Source organism: Styela clava, chromosome 2 (assembly GCF_964204865.1).
Source record: "Styela clava chromosome 2, kaStyClav1.hap1.2, whole genome shotgun sequence".
Classification (NCBI taxonomy): domain Eukaryota; kingdom Metazoa; phylum Chordata; class Ascidiacea; order Stolidobranchia; family Styelidae; genus Styela; species Styela clava.
The window spans coordinates 11,187,497-11,201,737 of NC_135251.1; the positions used below are offsets into that span (position 1 = coordinate 11,187,497).

General features: G+C 34.4%; 1 protein-coding gene across 2 annotated transcripts; it reads right to left on the reverse strand.

Moving 5' to 3' along the window:
* Nucleotides 1-1,056: 1,056 nt before the first annotated feature.
* On the reverse strand, nt 1,057-7,369 carry LOC120336682 (protein rolling stone-like). Of its 2 annotated transcripts, none has more exons than XM_039404414.2 (4): nt 7,131-7,369; nt 5,720-5,822; nt 4,940-5,177; nt 1,057-4,018 (listed from the first exon to the last, which is right to left on the reverse strand). In XM_039404414.2, exons 2-4 carry the CDS (start codon nt 5,810-5,812, stop codon nt 3,477-3,479), a joined length of 873 nt encoding a protein of 290 aa, XP_039260348.2. In that variant the 5' UTR covers nt 5,813-5,822; nt 7,131-7,369; the 3' UTR covers nt 1,057-3,476. The 2 variants fall into 2 exon arrangements, with proteins under 2 accessions (XP_039260348.2, XP_039260346.2); XM_039404412.2 differs by having other exon boundaries at nt 5,720-5,831; nt 7,131-7,368.
* Between the last annotated feature and the right edge of the window lie 6,872 nt (nt 7,370-14,241).

Below are 14,241 nucleotides of genomic sequence, written 5' to 3' on the forward strand. Positions count from 1 at the left end.
AAATCTACAAAGTCATTTACGTAGTGAGGGACAATACTGATAGAAATAAACCCGGTACTTACCCACAATGGGAACTGGCGTTGCGAGACTGGTTAGTATCAATAAACTTTGTGCACGAATGTAGACAATGCCCCCAGGGTTGCGGGTATCAGTGCGGCCCGATATCGAGCCCTCATTCATCATTATTGCCCGGTTGTTTGTTAAGTATATATATATATATAAAATAGGTTTGTATAGAAACACAATGAATAAAACAAAAGATGCAACAATCTATATTAGGACCGCAGTATTTGTCTATGCATTGTTACAACCAGCCAATCAGAAACTAAAGCGTGGATCTAACTCAAAGGTGTCCAACTTGGGGAAACGTCTCTTTTCGAATAAATTACGACATAGCAATGCTATGGAAGAAGTTACACACAATACAAACTACCTCACGGTGCGAGGCTCTGGTGGGTATTGATGCAATTTGAGCATTTTCCAGAAAAGGCCATGCATAATGTATTAAATTGTGAATGAATACCATAAAAAGGACAAACTACCTTAGTAATCTTTTGCATGCCAAGTCTCGTCTAGAAAAATTTAGAAATATGCTTATATCCAATACGCTTAAAAAACGATATTTTGCAAATTTATAATTTCACTCCCAAATGCGAAATCTTATCCCTGGGCTTTTAGAGTCTAGAATTGCTATTCTGAGTCTTGTGATTTTGATATTCTGTGATAAATCCAAAGATACGACTCTGGTTTCCTCCAATATTGCTTCGACCCTAACCTGAAAATGTTTCTGTTTTTTTTGTAACTCGTGGAAACAGGTTCTTGCGTTTCAACTTGCTAAGTGCTCAATTGAGACCTTGTCAGACTAGTACCGATGCACGGCTTTTGTGTTCATATTTTTGTGCAAAGCTTCCTTGTGGACCAATTTGATAATATGACCTAACCATTACATCATTGATGACATATTAATTGGAATTAACTTTTACTCTGAAGCCCAACTTTGCATAAAATCTACTATTCATTATTTTTTTTTCAAATATTCATCATCGTATTGTACAATATAAATATATTTAATCGATACAAATCACAAAACCCAATATAAACTTTTCAAAATTATGTAAAATGAACTATTTAAAAAAAAATATCATATTGTTCATGATTATATTTTGAGGTAAAATTTGCTGTGAGCAAACACTAATCAAAACGTGGGCGACAAACTCACTCGGACTGTATATTGGTAACAGTCCTCAAGATGTCTAAGGATCAAAGGCCATTTATCATGGAAGTCAAGTAAATAATATTAATAATAGTAAGTTTGATTAATCACTTGCTTTTTACGATATTCGCTCATTTTGGGAATTGATGATTCAATTTATATACCTACGAAATTCAATGTTACATACTCATATACAGCCACTGGAATGTGCATACAAGTCAATGCCATATGCATATATATATAGACAACTCATATACTAATGGCACCGACTAAATATTTATATACAACCAATGCCATGTTCATATGCTTTCAAAAATATACATATAGAGCCAACCCTAAAATTAGGGTAATATCGGTTTCAATTTTATATTTTGTAACGGCAAGCACATTTCAAAACTAACCGATAAAACCAACAAAGATTGCAATTGCAACATTGCAATATGCGTTATTACTTTGGTTTCTCAATTATGATTTAAATTGATTAGATTCAGAAAAAAATTGTGCAAGTTGATAATAAAACGGAGACAAAAGTTAAAAAAATAATGAAAAGGTTCTGTACACTCTTGACTAAATTAAATCATTTTATAAAGAATTTAGGAAATAATTTATCATAAGTATAATTTACATTGAGGTGCATCAAAACAAAAGAATTCTTTTTTTTTTAAATTTACTCCGGTAATGTGTAAACGGTCAGTGTCTCAGGATGAAGTGTTGTGAATTTATTTTTGTTCAGTATCATATAACATGACATAGACGTTCACGGTCAAACAGCATTTTCTCCCGTGGTTTTCGTTTTAATCACAATCTTAGGAAAGTAGGCAGCTACAAATTTTTGCGTCTGATGTTGAAGGAATTTTATTGAGATACTCCCAAAAATTGCCTTGAACCAGTTGTGTGTTTTGCAATAGGAAGAATACAGTACTTTACATGCGCAAAATACAATATACACATACAGTATTTGAGTGTGAGCAAGCGCGATAGAGCATATTATTACGTAACAAATGCAAGTTTTTCCGCTGGCAAGGATTAAAAATGAAGTGCCGAATATCGCGTGTCTAGACTGACAAACATTGACAATTCTACAACAACTTCCGCAGTATGCGAAAGTTATTGTCTCACTCCAAGAGTAGTGTGATAAATTTTATGCGCAATGGCATCAAAAATGCCCAATTTGTTCTAATTAAAAGCAAGCGAAGAATCGCGTTTGGATGAAATTGTAAATTAGATACTAAAGTTTGAGCAGCCATGTAACATTCATGGTTTGAGAATATTTATTTTTCACTGTTTGGATAATACATGAATACTTGAAAAAGTTTCTTGAAGAATTTCAACACTTACGACTAAAAACTAGGCACGCTCTTTATCTGAATTGTATGATTTAAATAAATCTTAAATAAATAATGAAAGATTTACTCGGGTACAATTAAATAATCAAATTAACAACTCAAATAGAACATAAAAAATACAAATTTTTAGTCGATTTTATTAATAATGTGCCCAAAAAGCCTTCTTATTTGCAGCAGTGGAATTTTTTGTATGGGTGTATGCAGTTATCTGAATATTTAGTGCCCGTTCGTTTTTGTGTAGGAGCTCATTACCGATCAGTCGATCGCGATATATTTTGAAGATTTTAGTCGATCGCGGTCGAAAGCAGGTTGGCCACCCCTGCCATATATCGTTATACATATATTGTGCCATATATATACTATTTTAATCTCGGCTTACCATATATATGAAAAAAAACAGGAAAGCGACGATTGAACAAATCGGGAACCGATTCCTAGGCTTAGTAATATTTAAATCATTGGATAACGTGCATTTTTTGCATGGTAGTTCTCTCTCTTTCCCTCACCGAACTATTGAAGTGAATCGCGAATCAGTGATAACTGGACTGCCCCCATTAACTAAAAATAATAGTGCACTGATATTAAATAAACAAAATTTTCATGACTGCCATATTATATGACCGGGATATTTATGTATAACGCGCGGGACACCGGGACAGCTTGTGAAAACTAGGACTGTCCCGGCTAAACCGGGACGTATGGTAAGCTTATATATATCGGAACTTTTGTAGTGTTTCACTTATTGTTCGATTGAGTTAAGGCCGATCTCGGTACACATTTTACCATCACTAAAATGTTGGTATGTTTCTCGCTTTAAATCTTGACCAGACGGGTCATCGAAAAAAAAACATGACGGGTCACTATGTATCCGCCAGTCAATGGTTCACCATCCTTTCTATATACTTTATTGGCTGATTTCATTCAAAAGAGTCAAACGCTGGATTGTCAATGTCATGTGTTGCTCCATTTTGATCTGACGGCTCTGTGGATCGAAGCCTTGTAGTTTCTGGCGATCTCGATTTATCAACACATTTCGCAATAGCAAGTCTTAGGTTATAAAAACCGAAGAAAATGCTTTGAACAACTATTGGTCCTAATATGCTAAGCCCGACACATATTCCGGCAGCTAACCCGGGGTTTGTAGCCCAATTCAGAAATGGATACACAGCGGATATTCCACCAGTTAAATGCTCTATCAGCGTCATAAGACAGTACAGAAACGCTACAATCATGGCGTAAACAGCATGGGGGTGACGAATGGGGAAAGCTGCCACAAACACATCGATTAAAACCAGAAGTAGGTTTATCGCATGTCGGTGTATATTGTAAGGAGTTGGAATGTCTTCGGGTGCGGCAATTGGGGCTAGAAATACCCAGTAGGTAAGGAAAATTAAGACTTGAGCGGTTGCAGAGATTGAAAAGAACATCCAAGTTGTGCTTCGTAGAATCTTTGTTGGAACTAGAAAAAAAAGAGCTGATAGTCAGTGAGTAGTTTATTTTTCACCAAAATGAAAGTACACTTGATGCGAACAAAAGCTAGGTAAAAAGCATGGCAAATGGCACTTCACGATGGAGGGTTAAGCAAAAAGAATGTTGGTTATGGAGCAGCGACACTTGTAATAATTATAATTATCAAACTTTGATAGGTTGAATGGAAAGAATTCGAACAAGATATATAAACAAAAATACTTATGTCCAAAATACAAATTTATTACAAAAAAAGACTCCTGAAACAGGGCAGACATTGTTTAGATGGCTTTTAGGGCGCGCATTCTGGTAATAAGCCAGGTACGCGTAATGTAATACGTTAAAAGTCACTTCAAGACATGAGAAGGGTGCAATAATGATTTTAACTTGACGCGATGCTTAATAGTAGAGCATTAGTCCCAACCATATTAGGGTCACAGGTCGAAAATGTTGGATCAAAACCCCATACTGAATTCATCACCAAGTGTACAATAAATAGGCATGAAAGATTACGGGCCTCTCGAAAATAGCCTTGTTTGCAGTGAAGGCGTGGAAACGTCTCATTTAAAAATGATAATAAATGCATATTAAGCTATGAAAATAAAAAACCTAGCTTGATTGTTGCTCGTAGTTTAATCTGAGCATTTGTAATCCGAGCAATCGCAAAACCTCAGTCAATTCAGCGTAAATAATTGTTAAGAGACAAATAAAAAAGTTTTTCTAGAATACCATCTCCTTGCGTACCAGTGATCACTTTTGTATCGCCTTATTTGAAGCCAAGATCGGAAAGGCCTCATAGGATTATCAGTGATCTACTACAGAATCCACGCGGAAGTGTTATACTCCATTTTTCTACCACGTCATCATTAACCAATTAGAAAAAATTAAACAAATAAAAACAAATGCAACCTACTATTATCAGTAAATATCATTTTTTTCCTGTTTACGACCCCAACTAATGATAGTACTGCCGCTAAAATGAAGTAAATAGTCTTCAGGACATCTCCCCAGTTGGTTAGAAACGTGTAGCTGATGGCAAACCGATCAGGCTCATATATTCCGAGAGTAATTAAATATGCTAAAGTCCATCCAAGTGAATATAATCCCATAAATAAACGATAGATGAAAAAGATGACTCGGTTTTCTCCCCACTGTAATGAACGAGGTTTGTTATTAGCAATAATAAAGTATTTTTTAATGGCAAAAGCTATTCAAGAACATCTATTAATTTAATTAAACTGAATATCGTTTTCCACATTACGAAACGAAATCTGCATTTATGAATTTACTAGAAGTATTAACTTTAGCAAACAACAGTTCTCCCCATATAGTGCATGTTGAGACTTAATTATTATAACAACAATCTAAGATTACCTGCGATACATAAAAAGGCACAAACATACAATTACTAAACGCTTCAATAGAGAATTTTTTTAAACTATAAAAATCACAATTAATTCACGGTAAACAATAATATATGTAATGGCGTAAATATTAAATCGCTAAAGTCAAATATACCAGAAATTTACTGTTTTTTACATTATGATAAATTATCTCGAGTTATTAAATATATACTTGAGTATATGCTTTGGCAAATACAGAATGATTCCCGTCTAACTCTCACAGAATTCAAAAAATAGAAGATTTACGATTCCCCCCATCATGTTAAAATTTATTAATTATCATGGCTTACCTGCGATACATAAAAAGAATTTTTCTCTGCTTCGGAACAAGCAAAACCAAAGCTCCGACAGGTGAATTGCCGTCGACAAATATTTTCCGACATCTTTCTAAATCTATAATTTCTGAAAATTATTTCAAACTTGATAAGGTAATTTATTGACAACTCATACGCAAATATAGTAACAACCAGAATTTGCAAAAATTGACACTAAAATGGGTGAGCTTGCAAATTAGGCGATTCACAAAGATTACATCAGCGTACTGCTCAATTTGTTTAGCGTATTGCTGTTAGTGTTCATATAAAATTAACAAAATGATACCGTACAATATTGGCTAAAATTGTGTCAGTCATTATGTTTACCTCTGTCTAATGATATCTCTGATACAGGTAAACCCTCTCCCTGTACAGCTTCAATTGAGCGAGTATTTATCAAAATTGAGTCTGGCAACCTTGCTTATTGTTACAAAAATAGTTTCGCATAAACAAGCAATTAGTGTCTGACAATTGTCGCAACATCTCGTGAACATTATGAAATTTGAACTCCGGAATACGAGGAAACTTCAACTTGGACTTTGCCTCAGGGCACATTCGAGCTTTAGCAAAGTAACCATTTTAGAATATATAGTCGTCTGTCATTCTAATTTTAATGCTCAATACTTCAAAAAGGCATGCTGGAGAGGCATATTCAATTACTCCTACTCCTGATATTAGTTTTTGTATTATTTCTGTATAACATTATATATATTTGACTTTACGCCTTACTCAGATTCTTAAATATTCAAATATCGCGAAACGAAAATTGTATCTTGCTGAAATCTGCAAGTTTAGATACTTTGCGTGTCTAAAATAGCTACAGCTCAAACATAAATACTTCTTTAATTGACAAAGACTAATCGTACCAACACCGCAATCCCCTATACATAGTTCAAAACTTTGTTGGTACACCGGTGTAATATGCGATCCACACAGCGGTATTCATATACACGATAGCCTTATTAAATCATAAATTTCCTTTTATTTTTATGCCTTTACTGCCTGGTCAAGTAAGTTCAGTAGAAAAAAATATATTTCATGACCTTCCAGGTGGTAATAATTTGCGTTTACATTGTCGCTGGATCCAAATCACAATACACATTAGAAACGTACATTTAAATCACATACTACACTGCACCATTACGTACTACAGCAAAATAAGAAGCCTCAAATAAATACAAGAAATTATATCGCGTCTTCCAAACTAAACTTACTATGAAAAATATTCGTAAAATTAATACAAAACATATTTAACAAAGTATCCCATGAAATTGCTTCTTGCCAGCCTTGAACGGGTCATAATTTCTAATATGAATCACGTGTTAATATCATGTTATCTTTGGCCAAGAATAAACAAATTAACAATAAACAATGACCGCATAATCACCTGTCTGAAACGTATTTTTTAATTGCATCGGTATAGCGTTTTTATATAAATGAGCATATTTCCGTTGTTATACTCGGTGCATTATGATTCATTCCATGATCCGGTGATAGTTTGGTCGACACTGCAAAAATATCTTGAAACGTAGCAAGGAATTATGCAGTATTCAATATATATTAGTGGTTTTCAAACTTTTTAAGCCCCACCCCAAAATTAACTATAGCTAACAATAAGCTACAAATAACAGATGGTAAGGCAAAATATATTTTATTCCAAAATCACGTTGAAAATACGTGTACATAGTAGTTAAATGTAAACATCAAAGAAATGTAAATTACAAAATAAGGAGGGAAAGATCATATTTAACAACTATTTTTATTTTTGAATAGCTTAACGTCTCCTCAAAAAATTGTCTATACGCCCCATCGTTTGGGAACCACTGATATAGAGTATGTATTATATCATTATATCTGCTACGTTTCAGCACTATATTATATCCAAATAGTTCATGGACACTGCAGAGATAATCACTAAGACTGTGATTTAGTAGCTTTACTCAACGCTGACACAAATGTACTTTTGTAACGTTACGTTTGACTAAATATTACCCTTTCTATAACGAACATAACTGTAACAAATGGTGTGGCACTCTCCCTATAAACAATCTACTTCCTCTCCTCAAATAGTTAGCCACGTTGTCGTCCGGATTTATGAAATATCGGGTTTCTTACACTATATATATTGGTGCAATCGTGGACACCCATGGGATTCAATTGCCAGTTCATTTTTGGTGTCAGTGGCTTATATTTATTATTTTTGCTACATGAATGAAATGTGGTAATTCATTCGAATAATAGCATTCTTCGGCCTCATCTGGACAAATTAATAAATAAGTAAATCTTACTTAAATAAACCGAAGTATGTTAATGCTTCCTAATGTGTCAATAGTAATTACTTTTCCCCCTTTAACTTCCCGTGTTCAAAGCCCCATATTCTTGTGTGTCATTATTATTGAACTCGGTTCATATTACGGTCTCGTAAGAAACATACATAGCAGAACACGTGGAATGTCATATCTTTGGCAAATTAAAAATCAAATCAACTGAACGTTAACGTGGAGTGACTGCACCGACGTGAAAAATTCCCCAATCGGTCGAAAATTTACATTTCAAACTTTTAGGGCATTGGGATTTGCATCAGTGGAAATTTTACGAGATGGTATACGTAGATAGTTCTCGAATTGCAGTAATTACCCCCGGCACACCATGCGTCTTTGATAAAGCTCTTCGAAAATAAAATGATTATCAGGAAATCAATTAAACTAAATGACACTCTTGCTTTGGAGTCTTGACTTGTGGTGTAACAACTTTTACTTCTGCTATCCGATTTGTAACGTCTTCCTTGGGGTTGAGTAATTCGTCAGATGGTCCTGGAGGTCGTAGCGGAACCAAAGATGGACAACCCCGTTTCCGGCGTTCTGAAAACTTGTTGCTGGACCACTTGTTAAGGTGGCCTGAACTTGTCGGGCTACAACAGATATTCAATATAAAACTTGCTTCAAGCCTATTCAAACGAATGGTTATTTCAAATTAGAGTAATTTATTTTTGTAGTTGCAGGGAGCTTCACAAGGCAGAGTAAAATAAAGAGTACAATCCAAAAAACAACCTTCACAGCTATTATTTTTGTACAAGTACCTATTTACAATATTTTCGCTCTCCTTATTCCTCTGATCTCAAACTTTTTATTTGTATTATTCTTAACAACCATCAAAACCGTCAAAATAAACATAAAGTGCAGCTCTCACACGCTGAACGTTCTTGTTTCAAATATTCGGCGTCTTGACAGCTGTTCCATATAAAATTCTGAACCGCTCATAGCTCTGAATATAACACGGAAATTTGAATGTTTGAATGACAGCAAACTTCCCGGAATTATTTTGTCACGAGCGATTTAACGTATCAATTCGCGATGTACACATATCGAATTCAGAGACGACTGACTTGTGACCGCAGCGCTTAAACCATTTTGTAAATAGTCAAATTAAAACAAATTGTGTTGCGCGTTGAGGCATTGTAATTTCTAACGACATTTAACGTTGTTTAATCATCGGACTGCTTTATAACTATAAAATGAAAATAAACTGACATAACATCGAATCTGCAATACGTAGAGGCTTGTTATTTGGCATTAAAATATCGAGTCATACTAGTTCACACAAACTGGTATTTTCACTGTGTCATTTATACGTCACTATTTTTTTGCTTTGACACTGTGATACGCTTAACATTTTATCTAGTTTTAGTGACGAATCGTGCCGACTAAAATTAATCAATGCTATGATTGGTAATTAAACAACCAAGCATATCATAGCTATGTTTTACTCTAATATAATTGTTTCTGTAAAATTGAAATTTGAAAATCCCATGACATATTATGGTAATTTAAACTAGATGTAATATTGTTATTCAAATGTTGTTTTGATGACATATAGTTTGGAGATAGCAAATTTATAAACACGTAACTCATAAACAAAAACGGAATACCTGCAAAAAATTAATTGTATAAATGCGCGTCACAAAATTTTAACATCTCGACCAAGTAACCTGATGAAAAGATATCTCAACAACTGCGTTTCTATCCCTACGGTAAAGGCTGTATTTTGTGTTATTGTGACTAAAAATGGAGCAATGAAAAATGTTGTTAAATTACGTTTGCTCGCCTCTCTACACATTCCAATAGAAGCTGGATTTTGCAGCTCCGTAGACGCTGAAGTGAAAGTTAGTTAGAATTATTGTCGCTACTTCAAAATCTGCCCTTTTGCTGCACGAAACATATCAAATAACATCTAATCTCACATTAACAAATGCTTTCATAAACAAATATTCAGTCCGTCTATTATACGCTGATTAGCTTTATAAATATATTCCCTTGCTTCAATCGCCAGGCAAAGCTTGCGACGTTGATTTCAGTAACTACGGTACTACGATAGTTTGACTTCTGCGAAATGGTTTATCTCACATCAACCACTGCTTTTTTTAAACAAATATTCAATCCGTCTATAATACGCTGATTAGCTTTATAAGTATATTCCCTTGTTTCAATCGCCAGACAAGGCTTGCGACGTTGATTTCGGTACTTACGGTACTACGTTAGTTTGAATTCTGCGAGATGCTTTTATGGTTGAACTCGTCCAGAATTCGAAAATTATCGTTATTTGAGAACGAATATCAACGATCAAATATTGGCTAAATCCTTATAGCATATGCCGCTAACTTATCTAAATCTAAACATTTCATACTTAGATTTTCCAACATGGCTTACTTGCAAGCAGAAGGATTAGATCTTACTGGACATTAGCAGGTGTAATGATCTCAATTGTGAAAAGCCTTCAAAGTTGTAATTATCTAAAAATAGACTTGGTGGAAATACCGGATTTGTGCTACACTTATATTCAGAAAATTACCTCGGTAATTTCAAATTAAGTTTATTTTGTCATACATAATATATACAACGAAACGAAGAACTGCTTTCGAATTACATACACCATTATAATTAACCTGATTTAACGTCGCATATAAATAGCATATAGTTAATCCAATGACCCAAACACCAAGATATATTTTTGCATCAAGAATGGCAGCACAAAGTCAAAGGTTACGGGATTTTCACCACCAAGACTGTGTATCTTAAACAAATAACTGCCTGACTAATCCAATAACCAACATGGACTGGCGACCGGGCGAGAGTTCTTGGTTCGCCATATGATTATGCCGTCTTGCCGTTTTTTTATACCTCGGGATATTTTCCTATCCAAACGAAGGTAACAAAGCTGACAGAAATTTTGAATGGTCACCATGGTGGCATTGCTATTAAATTTTGATTAGCATTATATATTATTTGCTCAAAGTGTGGCCATTTTTAGCCAATGTTTGTTAAACGCAAATAAATAGATTTATTTACATTTTACTATTTTTTTTAGTTAATTGTTGTAATACACAAATATCTAATGTGAAGTAAATTTAGGACTTTTGGCTTACATTCACAATTGAAAACAAATAAATATATATATATTACAGCAAACTACGTACTACTACTGAAGTTAATGAATTGTGGTATATATAGAACATTATCCAAAAATAAAAATTGATATATATAGAAGACTCGCAACAGTTCAAGTAAATTCGATTGAAAAACAATATAAAAAAATGTTATGGGGTTAACCGTTTACTGCGGGAGTGAAAACCGCACAAAGTTTTAATAAATAGGATCAAAAATACGTATTTAAAATGATAAAATAAGCCTGTAGGACCCATGCAGATTACTGTGCCTCTTGCACCCTTACTATTGCAAATTATCTAATTCACGATTTGATTGCATGTCCATTCAGTTAGTCAGTTTGCTTCAAAAAAATTTTCATTCCCGCCAACAACAATCAATATCCTTCTTCAACACGTTTCTGTATATTGACCCGTAGTTGATAAATTGGTGATGCCGTTTATCACATATGCCAATACGTTTGAAGTTTTCCAAAAAGTTCGTATAATTCTGCATAAATCGCGACAACTTTCGTCAAAGCGACAGATTATGCTGAAATTGTACAGCTTCCATACGTTTGCAATAAAAATCGGTTCAATTCAAAATAAAGCAAAAGGGCACTTTTACATTTTAATGATTTGGTTTCTGCGCGATTAACTATATACTTATCCTTCTTCTATGTCTTTGCTTTTGTTCCGGTGGATCCGTAAGCATAAAATGTAAGGATGCTGTAGCAAGAGTAACGATTAATATCCTTTGCTGCACTCTAACACAAATAAATATATTTCAGTAACGTTTCGTCTGACCAATGTCAAACTTTTTTATCTATCAAATTCAAAATTTTCAACAACTGACTTTCTATGTACGGAGAATTCAGATTAAATTGTATTTCTACCTCATTCCAACTAAACGGAACTACTTATTGCCTTTTCAATTTTACACAATGCCTGTGTAATCGAAATTTTAAAATCGAGGTTTTATTGTGGTACGCTTCTGAATCATAGTGTATTCAATGGGGTCACACCAATCTCAGTAAATACAATAAAATATGATAAAATGGAGCAAAACGTACCATATTCAACAGAAATAAATTTGGCAGATGACTTCAGTGTCTCAGTCGGTACCGTTATAAATGATAGCCTGTGCTTCAAACACGCTATATATATATATATATATATTCAAAAACCGTTTCTGTACTCGACTGACTCAAAACATATTGTTATTCGGTTTGAACATGTAAACGTTTTTTTTTTTTTGGTATAGTACAATTCACAATTGTACCCAGAACGATGACGTTTCATGAAGAGTGATTCAAATATGCGTGGGGATTTGAAAACCGTTCGTTGTGATTTCAAATACTTCGGAATTTGAATGAATTCGAGTAATTTTAATAGAATAACCTAATAAACGTTATGGATAGGATAGGATTCACATATTCATCAAGGGTGAGTGGAAAGTCGATAAGACGATTTAATAATATGGCAAACTACGGCCTCTCGTCCGGTTACCAGTTCATTCGATTATAGTTATGGGATCAGCTAGCCAGTTTAATGAACAACGTATTGGATGTCACAATTGTGGGAGAGAGTATAAAAGTCAGGACTATATCGTACTTTCATATTCAGCAATTTAAGAAACACAAAGGTCACTTGGCTACACATGAATATAAGATTGGCGGTGTGGCGCATCGAGCTAAGCGTTAGGAATACGCAGACTTGTTTATGGGAATGAGATGGGTCATCACTCCTTTGTATTTTCCATGGGACACGTGGGACAAGAAAATTTATTTTGATCGTTATGAGAAAAATCGCTTTTCTCTGAAACTATTACTTTTTTTCTAAATTTTTTATGAATGCTATGAGATCAGATAATTTATTCAAAATTACCATATTACCTTATGATTTTTAACAAATTGACAGCAAAACATTTCATTATGAACTTTGTAATCGTGTCAATATATTTGAGCATAGCCTCCTTGGTGCTCTCTTTGAATTTTTAGGTAACAAAGTCAATAAATTTGTCGTTTTGCATGTCTCTTTGTACATGTGGTCCTATTTAGTAGACGCTAAACCTAAATTTAGCACTTTTTACAGCAAATTATTTCCAATGGGAATCTCATGAAATGGGACAGACTCAAATTGCTATGAGATGGGACAGAAAAATATGACCTATAAATGAGCCTGGTAATACGCTTGCTTACCACCGCACCTCTGATTACCCTTCGTGGGTTCGCAGGACCTCACGCCAACCTAGGGTAATTTATGTAACCGCTGGTCGGTTACGGCTCATAGCGAAAAAAAAAGTAATTGCCTTCTGGAGAAAATTTTTATCTTTAACCACTAAAAATTTCAAAGCAATTGGTCCAGTATTCGAAAAGAGAAAAGTGACTTTTTAAAAACGTGTCAAGCGGTACTGAGTTAGCAGTCGGCTAACTAATCTCATACCCGACATTGGTTCGCCATATGATTAGGTCGTCTTATCGCTTTCCTATCCGCCGGGATAAATATGTAAACCGTATTCAATTGCAGTTAGAGCATGAAATCATAAACCTGTTTAAAATTTGAATGAATATTTCGATGTTGGTTATTTATTTACCTATCGCATTAGATCAGTGGTTCTTAAACTTTTTGAGCCGCGCCCCTCTTTGAAAAATTTTATACACTTCGCGCCCACCCCCCCCCCTCCTTTTTTTTTGCTTTGGAAAAATGCTTTTGTAATGGGCAGGTTGCTTTATAATAAGATGGCGCTGGAGTGTTGGTCTCATAGCATCATTGCTCAGATTGCTTAGGCATAAAACGAATCGGAATACAATTTCGCCTTTCACTGTTGTATGTATAAAGCCATACACAAATATTGTTCATCATACATTCTCTTTTTTCTGTTCAGTTTGCAATACCTGGTGAAGTCAACTTAAGTTTTACGTAAAATTAAGGTCAAAAATACAGTTTACACAATAGAGAAGTGCAAATGAATTTATGTAGATTTGTAGCATAAAGAAGCCGCTCAATTGTTAATAGTAATTATGCATGTGGACTTTTTCCCGGCCCTTGAGCGCTGAAAAATAAAGTCCATAATGAC

Excerpts from the sequence above, each read along its gene's own strand:
- LOC120336682 (XM_039404414.2), bottom strand. The coding sequence starts at position 5,812 with ATGTCGGAAAATATTTGTCGACGGCAATTCACCTGTCGGAGCTTTGGT. Across the intron at positions 5,178-5,719 it reads ATTCTTTTTATGTATCGCAG|TGGGGAGAAAACCGAGTCAT; the intron begins GTAAGCCATGAT and ends CGTTCATTACAG. Across the intron at positions 4,019-4,939 it reads AATGATATTTACTGATAATA|TTCCAACAAAGATTCTACGA; the intron begins GTAGGTTGCATT and ends TTTTTTTTCTAG.